The sequence below is a fragment of the Microcebus murinus genome, chromosome 14 (assembly GCF_040939455.1).
Source record: "Microcebus murinus isolate Inina chromosome 14, M.murinus_Inina_mat1.0, whole genome shotgun sequence".
NCBI classification, from domain to species: Eukaryota; Metazoa; Chordata; class Mammalia; order Primates; family Cheirogaleidae; genus Microcebus; species Microcebus murinus.
This window is the reverse complement of record NC_134117.1, coordinates 14,085,981-14,103,644: the sequence shown is the minus strand read 5'-3', so window position 1 is coordinate 14,103,644 and position 17,664 is coordinate 14,085,981. Positions and strand designations below refer to the sequence as shown.

The window sequence follows — 17,664 nt, the reverse complement described above, 5'->3', positions numbered from 1 at the left end:
ATACTGTAACAAAATCAAATTTTTGTAATGATGGTAGAAGATAGAACTCTTCATATGATTTTATGTTGTTCTTGTTTTGCATTTTATTGGAGAACTTCAAATTCAGTGCACCCATTAAATCATAAGACTATTTCCGGAATAATTACAGTAAGCTACATATGCCTCTTTTAAAATCTCACTTCCCAGCATATTTTCCCCTTCCTATAAACAATCCAATTTCTTTTTGGGAAATTGCCTTTTGCTAATTGAGGGTAGTCTTGATGGGATGATAAATGCAGGTTTCTGTCTATTGTAAGCTTGATTTTTTCCTCTCTGAAAAATTCCCTAAATTTCTATGTATTTTTCTGATAAATTCCCAGTTTTCCTTAAGCCAAATTAAGCCTTAATTCGGCTTAATTTTCTTAAGCCAAATTAGTTTCTGTGGCTTACAATCAAGAAACCTAACTGACATACTACCCTAGAGATACTGTGAGAGGGTATATTTTTCCTGGTTATTGGATTTATTTAAAATACCCAAAATGACATGTATAGTATAGAGTTACTAAGAGGTGTAACTTTACAACCTGTATTTGATATAGTTCAAAGTTAGCAATATTTATTTAATGTTTTCAGTTGAGAACTACAAAAAGAAAATAATTTGTCTCTTTAAATGTGTACCACCTTAATAGTCAAGTAAATGCTTTTTTATGATCGTATAGGTTAAATATAAGTTAAAGGTATGAGCCAACACTATCAAACGAAGTCTAAAATCCTGGAGTAAGATTAATTTTACCCCCTGAAAATTCCTTATTTGACTGGATTGCTTTTTGGTTTCTTATCCTGCTTTCTACTTTCATGAATGTTTTCACATTTCAGAAATAATATAAAGAAACTTCACTCAAAATAATTCTTGTTTTTAGAAATCAAAAGGAATAACTCATCTGCCTAGTTGTTGAGAGAGATAAAATTTTACTTTTAGGTTTTCCATTCTGTTTGTATATATTAATTAATTTTAAAAATTAAACTTAAAACTAAAATTAAAAAAGAAAACACTGTCACTGCTGCTAATCAGAGTATATATTCAGAGCAATTTGAATCTGTGTTCCTGGGTGGCCATCCTAAAGCTTTGGGCTCAAATAAACTCTATATTTAATATTTTCTGGATATCATTACTTAAGGTTAACATACTGTCAAGGACAATAACTACCATGGCTTCCAGTGGTTTGATAAAACCTCTTATTGATGGCCTGCTGGCCAGGCATCTGATTTCATGTTGTTGGAGCATTCACTGTATCCCTGGGGGTTGCAGCTTTCTGTAAGTTTGTTGTGGCTGAACGAAGAAAGAAGACATATGCAGATTTCTACAGAAATTATGATTCCAGGAAAAATTTTGAGGAGATTTTGAAGGCTGATATTTTTCAGAGTTCAAATCAGAGTGGTTTTCAAATATAAAGTATTTCTTTGGATTGAATTGCATAGAAGTTTGTAACTGACCTGTGTTTCTGAGCTATGAAACATGAATATGAGGGCTAAAGAATAGTTTCTCTTGATAAAAAACAACAATTAAAAAATGCTGTGGATATTAAAAAAAACCCTAAAATTAAATAGTTTTTCTAGTCACATCAGAAATTAGTATACAAATCTATTCATAAATTTGAGGGCCCTAGAGGGATTGCTGTCTCTGTCACCTGAAGACTTTAAATATTTATCCATTTTTATGGAAGCTAAGTTGTTTTATAAATTTAATTTGTGTAAGGGAAATAAAAATTTTGTACTGATTTCCATTATAAAATCATGGATAGATTCCTTTAGAAAAAAATTTTCCTATGTAAAATAACCAGGATACTTTGGAAAGGAAGAAAGAATGTAAATCTTTAGTTCTGCAGTAGCTTTGGAAAAACTTTCAGAACTTTGTAGTGCTTTATTCTATATTTATTCTTTGCAATTACTTCTCAATCAGATTTACCTGTGATTATAGAAATTTTTTACTGTAATTTTACTTTTTTCTTTTAGCTCGTATGTTTATAATATCTAATAGCACTTAGTGTCATTAATTTATTTTGTATGTTGACATACTTATACTTAATTTCCTTGTATATAAATGAGGGGATTGACTTAATAACAATAAGGTGCTATTGTGAAGCATTTATTATAATATTAAATATTAAATGTTTCATATAGGATCTCATTTTATCTTCACAAAATCCTATGTTCTAGGTATAATTTCCAGAATTAAACTGAAGCTTAGAGATGTTATCATAAATAACTTTGTCCAATGTTTCAGAGCTAGTAAGTAGGAAAGCTAGATTTGACTTCATAGCTCATAGTCATATTCCTTTACAGCCCTAAGGGGCCTTTCATTCATCCATCCATCCATTGATTGATTGATTGGTTCATTCATTCATTCTGTAAGTATATACTAAGGCTAATTATGTAGTGGTTGTAGGCCATGGTAAGGATTTTTCATTTTACTTTAAGTGTGATGGGAAATCAATGAAGGATTTTAAGTAGGGGAGTGATAGGAGTGGATTTATAATACATTTTTTTTTTTTTTTTGAGACAGAGTCTTGCTTTCTTGCCTAGGCTAGAGTGAGTGCCGTGGCGTCAGCCTAGCTCACAGCAACCTCAAACTCCTGGGCTCAAGCGATCCTCCTGCCTCAGCCTCCCGAGTAGCTGGGACTACAGGCACGAGCCACCATGCCTGGCTGATTTTTATATTATATATATTAGTTGGCCAATTAATTTCTTTCTATTTTTATGGTAGAGACGGGGTCTCGCTCAGGCTGGTTTTGAACTCCTGACCTTGAGCAATCCGCCTCGGCCTCCCAGAGAGCTAGGATTACAGGCGTGAGCCACCGTGCCCGGCCTATAATACATTTTTAATCATTCTGGTTGCATCGTGGAGAGTTGAGTGTGATGGGAAAAGAACAAGAATGGAAATAAGGGAACCAGTTTGGAGACTCTTGCAGTAGTCCAGGTGGGAGTGGATGATGGCTTGGATTTAGGATGATAGTTGCAGAGGAAGGGATCAGTGGTCGGGTGATAGCATTTAAATATTTTTTTTTTTTTTTGAGACAGAGTCTCACTTTGTTGCCCAGGCTAGAGTGAGTGGCCTTGGCATCAGCCTAGCTCACAGCAACCTCAAACTCCTGGGCTCAAGCAGTCCTTCTGCCTCAGCCTCCCAAATAGTTGGGACTACAGACATGCGCCACCACACCCAGCTAATGTTTTCTATATATATTAGTTGGCCAATTAATTTCTTTTTATTTATAGTAGAGACGGGGTCTTGCTCTTGCTCAGGCTGGTTTCGAACTCCTGACCTTGAGCAATCCACCCGCCTTGGCCTCCCAGAGTGCTAGGATTACAGGCGTGAGCCACCGCGCCCGGCCTAAATATGTTTTTAATTGGAAAGGCACAGACAGGACACCGGTCAAAATGGATGCTGGCCTGAGGACTAGAGAAAGATCCTGGAAGAGCCATGCTGTGCCAGGCATTACCCTTTTAGCTATCTATTATAAGGAGGTCTGAATGATCTCTGGTGAGGAGTCAGGGGAACTGGGAAGGTAAGGTTGATACTTGGGATGCTGAGGCACATCTGCTTACCAACAATCATTGAAGCATTTCCATATTTTAACATGTGGAAAGTCTGTAATCTCTGCATAGCTAATTAATGTTGGATTTGTTGGTGGGTTGGATGTAGGGTGTGGGAGAAAGAGAGAATTTAAGAATGACACCAAGGCTTTTGCCTTGAGCAACTGGGAGAGTGGAATTGCCATTTACTCAGATGGTAAAAATTGGTGAAGGAGCAGGTTTGGGAGGGAAAAAATCAAGGTTTTAGTTTTGGGCGTATGAGATGATTATTAGACATCCAATGGAAATATCAAGAAGTAGTTTGAATTTATGAGAGATTGTGGGCCTGGACATATAAGTTTGGGAGAGATCAGAGTATAATTCTACCCTGTGTGATTATATAATAGCTTTTTCCCCTCAAAAATCTGACTCTCTGCAGCCTGTCACTAATGCCTAAAGTTATAGCACTAGAAATTTATTTACGCTCTATGGTTTGTTAAATTTTACATAACCCATGGTAAAAGTAGCATATTAAATCTTTAAGAAGGTCCTTTGTAATATGAATTAGTTTATTATACTCTTTTAAAAATAGCTGAGACCTGCTACCTTGAAAAGATTCTCATATTGATTGAGAGAAGTTATACAGGGAAAGTTATACAGAGATGTTGAATGAGATACCAGATTATGAAGTGGTAGAAGATTTTTTATGGACATATTTTTATAAATATGGGAATTTATAAAATAAAGGGAATCTTGCAAATATCACATGTTTTCACTTACATGTGGGAGCTAAAATAATTGATCTCATGGTGGTAGAGTGTAGAATGATGGTTACCAGAGGCTGGGAAAGGTAGGGGGAAGATGAACCGAGGTTGGTTAATGGGTACAAAATTACAGTCACGTAGAAGGAATAAGTTCTAATGTTCAATAGCACAGTAGGGTGAATATAGTTAATAATAATTTTTGTATATTTCATAGCTGGAAGATTTGCAATGTTCCCAACAAAAGAAATTATAAACATTTGAGATGATGGATAACCTGTTTTGATCATTACACATCATATGTGTGTATTAAAATATCATGCTCATTCCATAAATATGGACAATTATTATGTATCATTAAAATTGAAAAAAAGGGGAATCTTGCTTGAATGGCTTTTAATGTTAGATTTTTAATAGATGAGGAAGTCTTTGTATTCAGGTACTCTTTATATTATTTGTGTTTTAAATTAATATGTGGTTTATTAATTTATATTTTTAATTATTTCACTTATAGAATGCAGAAAGCTATGAATTAAGACATCTAATTTTCCTTCAGTCTTTAAATTATATTTATAAATCTTGTTATTCTATTTTTAAATTTAATAATTCAGAGTAAAATAAAGACAATCTATAGATTTGGCTATAGGCCATTCCTTCTAATAATTACTACAAGTTACATAAAATATTTTAATAACAGAGATAGGAAGAATTTTGATTGCTATTTCCTTTCGTGTAGAAAATTAGGTATTTTAGATTATAGAATGAAATTTTAGAAATATTTTTAGAATTCTATTTTCTGTATTAAATAATTTATTTAAATTAAATTAATACATTAATTATTAGTATTAGTTTCTTACAGCTGCTGTAACAAATTACTACAAATTTGGTATCTAAAAACAACATATATTTATTAATCTCTTACCATTCTGGAGGCCAGAAGTCTGAAATCAATTTCCCTGGATCAGAGTAAAGACCTTGGCAGGGCTGGAGGCTATAGGAGAGAATTTATTTCCTTGATTTTTCCAGCTTCTGGGACTGCATTTCCTGTGTTACTTGCCTAATTCCTCTATCTTCAAATCTAGGAGTGCAGCATCTGCAGTGGTCACATTGCTTTCTTCTGTAGTCAAATCTACCTCTCTTATAAGGACACTTGTGATTACATTTAGAGCCCACTCACATAATCTATGATAATACCCTAAATCTCAACATTTTTAATTTAATCACATCAGCAAAGTTCCTTTTGCCATATGAGGTAACATTCACAGGTTCAGGTGATTAGGACTTGGATATCTGTGGGGGCTATTATTCATCCTAGTGTAAACTTGCTCTGCAGTATTTTGCTTTAATGCAGATTTGATAAATATATTAGTGATTCAAATATATCCTTGACTCTCAAGATTTTTTCATGCCATTGTTCTCTGTCAAACTCTTTGCCAAGTCATACCCATGTATTGTATTACTTGACTGCTTCTAACTCTGTGCCTTTGGGTGATATTCTGTTTTTAATTATTTAAAAATAATTTCAAAGCTATAGAAAAATTATAAATATAGGAATAATCCAAAGACTATTTGACTGCTCTCTAGGCAGACTCACCTATTGTTAACATTTTACTCTATTTGCTTTGTTATACCTGACTTACATGATTTAAAATAAATATACATTTCCTTTTAGTAAAATAAGATATAAAACTTCATACCAATAGATGTATTACTTATATATAATGTCTATATGATCTTCAGTTAATTTAGAGGTTGGCAAACTTTTCTATAAAAGGCCAGACAGGAAATATTTTTTAGTTTTCAGGCTATATGGTCTCTGTTGCAGTTACACAACTCTGCTAAAGTAGCCATAGACAATACTTAACTGAGTAAGCATGGCTGTGTTTTAATAAAACTTTATTTCAAAAACATCTAGTCAGCTGGATTTGGAGTTAAGTGATTTCTAAATGATTTAGAATTGTAGTTATTCTTGTGATACTTCACTTCAAAGAATGGGCTCCAGCTCCATCCAGGATAAAACGAAGTATTAGTTCTGAAATAAAAGAAATAAAAATAAAAAATAGAATTGTAGTTAAAATAATTTTTCTTAAAAAAGAAATTCCTTTAATATCTCTAATTATCAAGGAGTAGTTTACAGTCTTTTCACTTAGAAATAATAAAGTTTTCTGTATTTGACTTAAAAGATTATATCATTATCAAAGAGATAATCTAGGATACTTCCTAGTTTATCCCTGAAAAATACAGACCCATATAATGTAAGCATTGAAAAGATATTGAAGATGAATGAATGAATACATGGATGAATGAGCAACTGAACAAAATGCAAACTATAGGGGCCAATGCTTCTTAAATAAGAACAATCTGCTTGAAAGTTTTAAAATTTTGTAAACTTTTTGAAATAAGCAAATTTAAGGTCAACTGCCTGATCTCATAACTGAGTAATGATGCTTGATTGCAATGCCAGTGTTTATGTTGAGTATTAAGTTGGGAGTAAGTAGTATACCTGTAATTATTGCAGGCTAAAAAGAATACAAGTGAAGTGTACTAATACTTTTGTGACAAGTCAAGAACAGATGATGATGTGCTATAATATATGAATTAAAAAGATTTGTAAATGGAGGGAAGGAAAATGGTGGGAGAATTATGTTGTCAAAATAATATATGTATGCTAAAATTGTGTAAAAAAGGCACTCTAAAAATTAGTGCCATTTTCAACTTGAGATCAATTATTTAATTTGAACAAAACAGTATTATACATCATATTAAGTAAATGTTAATTTTATTAGTTTTATAAAGTTGCTTATAATTTATAAATTTATGTTTGTTTTATACCATAAATTTAAGCATGTGTTTATATTTAGTATTTGAGCATTTTTTAGTTTCATCAAAATTAAAATAATTTGTGTTCCCCAAGGTTTGATGAAAATATATTCCCTTTAGGAACATTCCTTCCATTACTTAAGTTTGAGAAACACTGATCTAGGCTAGTCTCCTATATTTTACAGATGAGGAAACTAAGACTCATAAGTAACATCATGAAATATGGATAGGAAAAGGCTGTGTTTTCAATTTTATAGTATTTGAAATTTTTCTGCATTAATTGTTTTTATTATGCATAATAATTTTTTCTTTTTGAAGATATATAAAGCTCCCTACTAAAGCCAATTTTGGTGGTTCTTAATAACAATGCTAAGAATAATGTAATCTTTATTTTTATATTTTAGTAGTTTATAATATAATAATGCTTTTACTTCCACTACATTTTAACAATAAATATTTATAATAACCCTTGGGGTTAGGTTGTTATTTCCATTTTATAGATTGAGGAGGCTTGATGATGCGAGAGGTAAACAAACTTGCCTAAAGTCACATTGGTAGTAAGTGACAGAACTGGGGTTTGAGTACATTGTTTTCCATTTTGTCATTTTAGTAGCATACAAAAGTAAATCTGAAATCTTTATTATTTAAATCATTTTTTAGATTGTGATATTTCTTTGAATGTATCCAAGTCTGATTTTTTTCCCTTTTGGGCATTACATTTGGTATTAGTATTTTTCTTATAAGCTATATTTGGATCATTTATTATATATGTTACATTTATTAATATGATAAGCATTGTATTCTTAAAGTCTCCTAATCCATATATTTACTTCTATAAAGTCTTTGTTTAATTCAGTGTGTTGTTTGGTTTTTTTTTTAATAGGTCCTGATTGTTCTTTGAATGTTCCCTCTACTGAGTCTTATTGGATTCTGCCAAATGTTAAACCCTTCAGTCCTTCTGTAGGTCGGGCTTCACACAAAGCAGTTTTACATGGGAAATTTATGTGGGTGATTGGTGGATATACTTTTAACTACAGTTCTTTTCAAATGGTGCTGAAGTAAGTATTTATTTTCAGATTTTCACCATCTATTTGTTTAGGCTGGATTTTTATCCTAAATGTTTTGTTTTGTTGCTGTCCAACCACTTGTGGTTAGTTTTGTGATAGAATCTATTTATTAATGGGACTGATTTGGGAATGTATGAACTCAATAGTTAATTGTCATCATACATATAGTTTGCTTTGTGTAGAAATTTTATTCTCTCTCTAGAGTGCTTTAAGTAAATTCTGAATTTGAAAGTGTTAACTTCAAATAAGGGCAGGCCATGCCTATATTGGGGCATAATGTATTATGCCACCTTTCATTTTTTTCAGAATGAAGTGTAAGCACACATATAAAAGTACTTTTGGTTTGTTCTGTAAATTTTAATTTACCTGAACTTTTACTTTGTATCCACTTTACAGACTTTTGTTGGGAGAACAGTGCCTGTATGATAAATAGATCATTCATTTAACTGTTGGCTCAATAGAGATTGTTCTCTGCATAACTGGATAAGGGGAATCACATGGATTTATCTGATTTCTTTTTCAGCTGATGACTATATTCTATAAACCATTCTATAACAGAATAGAAGAGGAACTAGGGAGAAACATTTGATTATCAATGTTGTTTTCAGGGGTGATAGTTGTAATATGTAGTAACTGTTGCAAATTGGGCATCAATCAGAACTGGCCCTGGAGAGTATACCATAATGGCATGCACCAAATAGAATTGCTAGATCCAGCAGATAAATTGAGAGGACATCCAGTCAGACATGAATTTCAGATACACAACAAATAAATTTTTAGTATAAGAAGGCCTCTTGTAGTATACATATTTTTGTTTTGCTCCAAATATTGCACGGATCATACTTTTAACTAAAAATTATTTGTTGTTTATCTGAAATTCAGATTTAACTGAGTACCAGTATTTTATCTGATATGTCTACCCACTGAATTTATTAGCCCTGTAAATTTTGAATATTTAAAACATTCTATAAAGGAAGATTGCTTTAAAAAAACATTGAATATGACTAGAACTAAATTATAAAATAAAATAAGTTCTGGAGAGAGGGAGAGAGAGTTTTAGGTAAATATTTAAGTGAAAAATTAGAATTCTGTAATATAATATATGATGAATAAAATATAGTAGAAAGAATTAAGAGAGATTTGATGGGATTAAAATAAATCATTCAGATGTGAAAAGAACCTGAAGAAATAATGAGATTTAAGTGTGAAAATTAAAAGGAAATTAACTATAATTAAATAAAATGAAAAGCCTATGAAATTAGAGTTGAATTTTGAATTAAAATGTGATATTTCCAAAGTTGAATTGTGAATAGAAACAGCAAAATTGTCAAGGGAACATGAGAATTTTAAAAGTTGTATATGTGCAAGTTTAATAGCATATTTAAAATTAAGTGATAAGTATTATTTGATATTCTTTTCCACTTGTATATTTTTCATTTGAATCAGATACTTTAACTATTTTTATCTGAAGCCTGATTTTTTTTTTTTGGTTATAGTATTTATATAGATTTATAATAAGCTATAAAGTATCAGATTAGAAGTAACTTTGTTGCTGTTTCCACAGGTTAGAGAATATTTTTCATCATTCTGAATGTAGTTCAATTGTAGGTAAGGATATTTAAACAGCTTTTAGAAGTGATAGTGTCAGTCATAATTTGATTTATCTTCTGTAGTGGAATTTGATTGGGGTGTAGATGTTATATTTTAAGACAAAACCATTCAGGAAATAATATAAAAGTTCTGTAGTAATGTCTACTTAAATTAGAAAAAGACTATTTTGCAGAATATGTATTTATTAGCATTAGTGAAATTAATATGTATTCATGAGCATAGCAGACTGTTTTGAACACTTAATTATGTGCTTGGTGCTTGGGATATATCAGTCAACATAACAAATCCCCCTGTTTTTGTAAAGATAGTGAGGAAACACTGGCAATGAAAAACCAACCATAATTACAAAAGTAAATTATATATATTAACATATATACATATATAGAGACAGACGGATAGACAAGATAGATAGCAGCAGGTAAGCAAATCAGGACTTCCAAAGAGGAGGGAGTTGCAATTAAAAATGTAGTAGTCAAGGTAGACTTCTTGAGAAAGGTGAAAACTGAGCAAAGACTTGAAGGAGATCAGAACATTGTCAGTACAGTTATATTTTGACACCAAAAGAGATCAGGAGCTTAAGGTAGGAGCTCCTTGAAGTGTCTGGGGGGCAAAAAAAAAAGCCCATGTAATTTGCATGGAATATATGAGAGGGAAGCACGAAATTAGAGGGATAACGGAGGAGGGAAACAGATCATGTAGGGTATGGTGGGTGTTTTGGGAGTCATGGGAGGGTTTTGAGCTTGCTTTGAGTTTTACTTTAAAAGGGTCATCATGGCCACTCTCTTGATAATATACTGTGGATTGGGAGGAAGAGTAGAAACAGGGATGGAATTAGGAAGAGATTAGCAAGGGAATGAGTTCTAGGTAGAGAGTAGGACCAAGAAGTGAGCCTGAGGCACCATATCACTAAGAGGTTGGGAAGAAGAGAAACCAGCAAAGGAGACTGAAAAAGAATGACCAGTGAGATAGGAAAAGCTAAGGAGTGCAGTGTCTTCCAAAGGCAAGGGAAGACAGTGTATGAAGAGGAAGGAATAACTGGCAATGTCAAATGCTGGTCATTAGCCGGGTTAAGAAAAGTGAAGACTGAAAAGTGGCCATGGAATTTAACATGAGGAAGTTGACTCCAGTTTTACTGGAGTAGTGGGGTTAAAAGCCTGACTGGAATTAGTTTAAGAGAGAATGGAAAGATTGATGGGGGCAGGGGCAATAAAGAAATGGAACAGTAAAGAAATGGGGCCGGGCGCGGTGGCTCACGCCTGTAATCCTAGCTCTCTGGGAGGCCGAGACGGGTGGATTGCTCAAAGTCAGGAGTTCGAAACCAGCCTGAGCAAGAGCGAGACCTCGTTTCTACTATAAATAGAAAGAAATTAATTGGCCAACTAATATATATAGAAAAAATTAGCCGGGCATGGTGGCGCATGCCTGTAGTCCCAGCTACTAGGGAGGCTGAGGCAAGAGGATCGCTTGAGCCCAGGAGTTTGAGGTTGCTGTGAGCTAGGCTGACGCCACGGCACTCACTCTAGCCTGGGCAACAAAGTGAGACTCTGTCTCAAAAAAAAAAAAAAAAAAGAAATGGGGTGGTGTCTTGAAAGTAGAGAGTGAGGTCAAGAAAAGTTTTTCTTTTTTTATTAATGGGAAAAATAACACCATGTTTGTATGCTAACAGCAATGATCTGTTAAGACCAAAAAAAAGTTGATGTAGGAAAGAGGTGGGAGAACTGCTGGAGTGTTGTGGAATCTAGAGCACAAGGAATGTGGAAACTTATTTATTTATTTTTTTATTTTGGCATATTATGGGGGTACAGATTTTAAGGTTTCAATAAATGCCCATTTCCCCCCCTCCCCCCAAAAGTCTGAGTCTCCATCATGACCATCCCCCAGATGGTGCACATCTCACTCATTATGTATGTATATACCCGCCCCCCTCCCCCCTCCCACCTGCCCAATACCCTATTACTGTAGTACCTATGTGTCCACTTAGGTGCTACTCAGTTAATACCAGTTTGCTGGAGAATATATCTGGTGCTTGTTTTTCCATTCTTGGGATACTTCACTTAGTAGTATGGGTTCCAGCTCTAACCAGGAAAATAGAAGATGTGCTATATCACCATTGTTTCTTAGAGCTGAATAGTACTCCATGGTATACATATACCACATTTTATTAATCCATTCTTGGATTGATGGGCACTTGGGCTGTTTCCACAGCCTTGCAATTATGAATTGTGCTGCTATAAACATTCGAGTGCAGGTGTCTTTTTTGTAGAGTGTCATTGGATCATTTGGGTAGATGCCCAGCAATGGGATTGCTGGATCAAATGGTAGATTCACTTGTATCGCTTTAAGGTATCTTCATATTGCTTTCCACAGAGGTTGAACTAGTTTGCAGTCCCACCAGCAGTGTAGGAGTGTTCCTATCTCTCCGCAACCACACCAGCATTTGTTGTTTGGAGATTTTTTGATAAAGGCCATTCTCACTGGGGTTAAGTGATATCTCATTGTGGTTTTGATTTGCATTTCCCTGATGATTAGGGATGTTGAGCATTTTTTCATATGTTTGTTGGCCATTCTTCTGTCTTGTTTAGAAAAGTTTCTGTTCAAGTCCTTTGCCCACTTTTTAATGGGGTTATTTGATTTTTTCTTCCTAATTTTCGTGAGTTCTAAGTATATTCTAGTTATCAGTCCCTTATCGGATGCATAGGATGCAAAATTTTTCTCCCATTCTGTAGGTTGTCTGTTTACTTTCATGACTATTTCTTTGGCTGTGCAGAAGCTTTGTAGTTTGATCATGTCCCATTTATTTATTTTTGTTGCTGCTGTGATTGCCTTTGGGGACTTCTTCATAAACTCTTTGCCCAGGCCAATGTCTAGGAGAGTGTTTCCAACTTTTTCCTCTAGAGTTCTAATAGTTTCATACCTTAGGTTTAAGTCTGTTATCCAGCGTGAGTTGGTTTTTGTGAGAGGTGAAAGGTGTGGGTCCTGTTTTAGCCTTCTACAGGTGGCTATCCAGTTTTCCCAGCACCATTTATTGAAGAGGGATTCTTTTCCCCAGCATATGTTTTTGTCTGCTTTGTCAAAGATGAGATGGCTATATGAGGATGGTTTTATATCAGGATTCTCACATCTGTTCCACTGGTCAATATTCCTGTTTTTGTGCCAATACCATATTGTTTTAATTACTACAGCTTTGTAGTATAGTTTGATATCTGGCATATTAATGCCTCCCATTTTGTTTTTGTTGCCTAGAATTGCTCTTGATATTCGGGGTCTTCTTTGGTTCCATACAAAGCATAAAATTATTTTTTCTATATCTGTGAAGAATGCTGATGGGATTTTAATAGGTATTGCATTGAATCTGTAGATCAGTTTGGGTAGTATAGACATTTTGATGATATTGAGTCTGCCGATCCACGAGCATGGTATGGATTTCCATCTGTTTACATCCTCTGCTATTTCCTTCCTCTGTGTTTCATAGTTCTCCCTGTAGAGGTCTTTTACGTCCTTGGTTAAGTATATTCCTAGGTACTTTAATTTCTTTGTTGCTATTGTGAAGGGAATTGAGTCTTTGATTTGGTTCTCAATTAGATTGTTGTTGGCGTATATGAATGCCTCTGATTTCTGTGTATTGATTTCGTATCCTGAGACTTTACTAAATTCATTGATCAGTTCCAGGAGTTTCTTGGTTGAATCCTTGGGGTTTTCTAGATACAATATCATATCATCAGCAAACAGTGAAAGTTTGATCTCTTCTGCCCCTATTTGGATACCTTTGATTCCATTTTCCTGTCTGATTGCTGTAGCCAAGACTTCCAGTACTATGTTGAACAGAAGTGGAGATAGTGGGCAGCCTTGTCTGGTTCCAGTTCTAAGTGGGAATGATTTCAATTTTTCCCCATTCAGTATGATGTTGGCTATGGGTCTGTCATATATGGCTTGTATCATTTTTAGGTATGTCCCTTCTATGCCTATTTTCTTAAGTGTTCGTATCATGAAAGGGTGTTGAATTTTGTCAAAAGCTTTTTCTGCATCTATTGAAAGAATCATGTGGTCTTTGTTTTTGCTTCTGTTTATGTGGTGAATTGCATTTATAGATTTACGTATGTTGAACCATCCCTGCATCCCTGGGATGAAGCCCACTTGGTCGTGGTGGATTATTTTTTTGATAAGTGTCTGGATTTGGTTAGCTAAGATTTTGTTGAAAATTTTTGCATCTATATTCATTAGGGATATTGGTCTGTAGTTTTATTTTTTTGTTGCATCCTTTCCTGGTTTTGGTATCAGAGTAATATTCTCTTCATAAAAGGTGTCAGGGAGGTTTCCGTTCTTCTCAATGTTGTGGAATAGTTTCTGCAAGATAGGTACTAGTTCTTCTTTGTAAGTATGGTAAAATTCAGGTGTGAAGCCATCTGGACCGGGACTTTTCTTTTTAGGGAGATTTTTAATTGCTGTTTCTATTTCAGCTGTTGAGATTGGTCTGTTCAGGGAATCTATTTCTTCCTGGTTGAGCCTAGGGAGGCTGTGTGTTTCTAGAAATTTGTCCATTTCCTCCACATTTTCTAGTTTGTGTGCATAAAGATTTTTGTAGTATTCATAAATTGTATCTTGTATCTCTTTGGGATCAGTTGTGATATCTCCTTTTTTATTCCTGATGGAGCTCATTAGAGATTTCTCTTTTCTGCTTTTCGTTAGCTTAGCCAATGGTGTGTCAATTTTGTTTATTTTTTCAAAGAACCAACTTTTTGTTTTATTAATCTCCTGAATAGCTTCCCTGTTTTCAATTTTGTTTAGTTCTGATTTGATCTTGTTGATTTCACTTCTGCTGGGTTTGGGGTTGGTCTGTTCTTCTTTTTGCAGCTCGAAAAATCTAATGAAACGAAATGAGTCGTTTCATTAGATTGTCTATTTGTGATCTTCTTGTCTTTTGGTTATAGGCATTTATGGAGATAAACTTTCCTCTCAGAACTGCTTTAGCTGTGTCCCAGAGGAGTTGATAACTTGTCTCTCCATTGTCGTTTTCTTCATAGAACTTTTTTATTTCCGTCTTGATTTCTTCATTTATGAAGTAGTCATTTAGTAGGAGGTTGTTTAATTTCCACGTTTTTGTGTAGAAATGTGAGTTTCTGTTAGGGTTGATTTCTAGTTTTATTTCACTGTGATCTGAGAAGGTACATGGTATGATTTCTATTTTTTTAAATTTCTTGAGATTTTCTTTGTGTCCTAGGATATGGTCAATCTTAGAGAATGTCCTGTGAGCTGATGAGAAGAAAGTATATTCAGTGGATTTTGTGTAGAGTGTTCTGTAGATGTCTGTCAGACCCAATTGTTCTAGAGTTTTGTTTAAGTCCATTATTTCTTTATTAATTTTCTGTTTGGAGGATCTGTCTCGTGCCGTCAGTGGGGTGTTGAAATCTCCGGCGATTATGGAGTTGCTATTAATCCATTTGCTTAGCTCCAGTAAGGTTTGCTTTATGAATCTGGGTGCACCTAAGTTGGGTGCATATATATTTAAAATTGTTATCTCTTCTTGTTGGACTGTGCCCTTCACCATTATATAATGACCCTCTTTGTGTATTACTACTTTTGTTGGTTTAAAAACTAAATCGTCTGAAATTAGAACTGCCACACCAGCCTTCTTTTGGCTTCTATTTGCTTGGAATATTGATCTCCACCCTTTTATTTTTAGTCTATATGCATCCTTGCAGGTTAGATGTGTTTCCTGAAGACAGCATATACTTGGCCTGTATTTTCTTATCCATTCAGCCAGCCTATGTCTCTTGAGTGGAGAGTTTAAGCCATTCACATTTATTGAGAGAACTGATAGGTAAGGTAGATTACTGATCATTCTGTTGGGTTGGATGTTGTTGCTATGATTTCTGTCTTGAGCCATTGTAATATCTGGCCTTTAATATCTTTGGGTTTTGGTTGTTTTTATATTCATGGGTTATTATTATGATGTTCCGTGCGTAACACTGTTTTAAGTACTTCTTGTAGGGCTGGTCTTGTCTTGGTGAATTCTCTGAGCCTTTGCTTATCTGAGAATGTTTTTATTTCTCCTTCATACACGAAGCTTAGTTTTGCAGGGAATAAGATTCTAGGGTGGGCATTGTTTTGTTTCAAAAGAGTGAGAATGGGGCCCCAGTCTCTCCTTGCTTGTAAAGTCTCATTAGAGAAGTCTGATGTTATTCGAATTGGCTTTCCCTTGTATGTTCCTTGCTTCTTTTGTCTTACAGCTCTTAGAAGGACCTCTTTAGTTGATACTTTGGTCAGTCTGATGACTGCATGTCGTGACGTTTTCCTGTTTGCGTTGAATCTCCCAGGGGTCCTCCGAGCTTCTTGAACTTGTATATCGAGATTTTGAGCAAGGCCTGGGAAATTATCCTCTATTATATCTTCAAACAGCTTGTCCAACCCTTGAGTGTTGTCTTCTTCCCCTTCTGGTAACCCTATGACCCTCACATTAGGTTTCTTCACATAATCCCACAGCTTTTGTAGGCTTTGCTCTTTTCTCTTGTTTCTCTGCTCTATTTCTGTGACTGATTTATTTAATTGGAGGGTGTTATCTTCAAGCTCTGAGATTCTTTCTTCTGTTTGACCTACCCTGTTCTTGAGACTTTCCACTGTATTTTGTAGTTCCTTGAATTGATTCTTCATTTCCAGGAGTTCGGTTACACTTTTCTTCATTGTGTCTATTTCTTTTCCCATATCCTGGAGACTTTTTGTGGTTTCTTTGTGTTGATTATTGAGTTGTTGTTGCAGCTGGGTGAGTGTTCTTATGATCCACATACGAAATTCCTCTTCTGTCATATTGGTTGCCTGATTTTTGTTGGTGTCCATTTCTAGGGGGCTGGTGCTCCTCTTTGGCGGTGTGTTTTCCGTTTGGTTCTTCATATTTCCTGAGTTCTTTCGCTGATTTCTTCCCATGTCGATCACTTGTTGTTTCTTTCCTTAGGTTATTGTTTGGGTATTCACACACCTTGTTTAGTTTCTGAGGCGTTAGGTGGTGTCTGTGGGTGAAATTGGACAACTCCCTGTATATTGAGTCAGTGGGTGCCGTGGAAAGGCTGTGCAAGATGCCGTCCCTGTCAGTAGGTGGCGTTTGCTTGGAGGAACAGGCTATACTGTTGATTTTGTGTCCTGGTAACAGCTCTTATTCTGGGCGGAGCTGGGTTGGGTAAGCCTGCCCTCAGGCCGTTAGCAGGGGTCAAAGTTCTGCTCTCTACTTCCAGGGAAAGCTGTCAGGGTGGGGCTGGAATGGTCCCGTTCAGCCAGAAAGTCTGTGTGTGGGGGTGGGGCTGTCTGAGACCCGCAGTCTGGAGTGGGCCTCGCTTCTTTCCACCCTCCCCAACTCCACAGCTACTCCTGGGCCTCTGCCAGCAGGCCAGACTACAAGCCACCAGGCCTCCCTGGACTGTGATGCAGGCGGGGAGGTTCCCTGCACAGGAACGCCAGCTGGGTTGGGCGCACAGCCTCCTCCTCGGAGGAGGGTTGCCCTCTAGGATGCTGATCCACCCCTGGAGGCACACATACCTCAGTAGGCTGTTCACGTATAACCCTTCTGTGCCCCGGGTAATGCTAGCCCTCGGTGCAGGGGATCTGGTCTGCAGGTCCGACCTCTGGGTCCCAGAGTTCAAACTGTATCCCCACCAGGGAGAGGATTTCCGGTCCCAATTCACCCACAGGGAGCCCAAGCTGGGTCTATGTCTCTCAGCCTCTGAGTCTGCACTGTTCTCCTGGGAACACGGTGCCAGCAGCACCTGGGAGGGCGGGCGGGTAGGGAGCTCACAGTCTGAGTTCCCCTAAGTCAGGTTTAGGGTCCCAAACGGGAAGGTCCCATTCCCTGGAGGTGCCTCTGGCTGGTG

At 35.8% G+C, this 17,664-nt stretch overlaps 1 protein-coding gene across 2 annotated transcripts in view; it reads left to right on the top strand.

The window, feature by feature from the left end:
* The window catches only part of ATRNL1 (attractin like 1), a 615,535-nt gene that overhangs the window by 47,369 nt on the left and 550,502 nt on the right, over positions 1–17,664 (top strand). For both annotated transcript variants that reach the window (XM_012772753.2, XM_012772758.3), the window contains exon 6: positions 8,014–8,188. In XM_012772753.2, the coding sequence (XP_012628207.1) occupies positions 8,014–8,188 (175 nt within the window). The remainder of the gene's footprint in view (positions 1–8,013; positions 8,189–17,664) is intronic.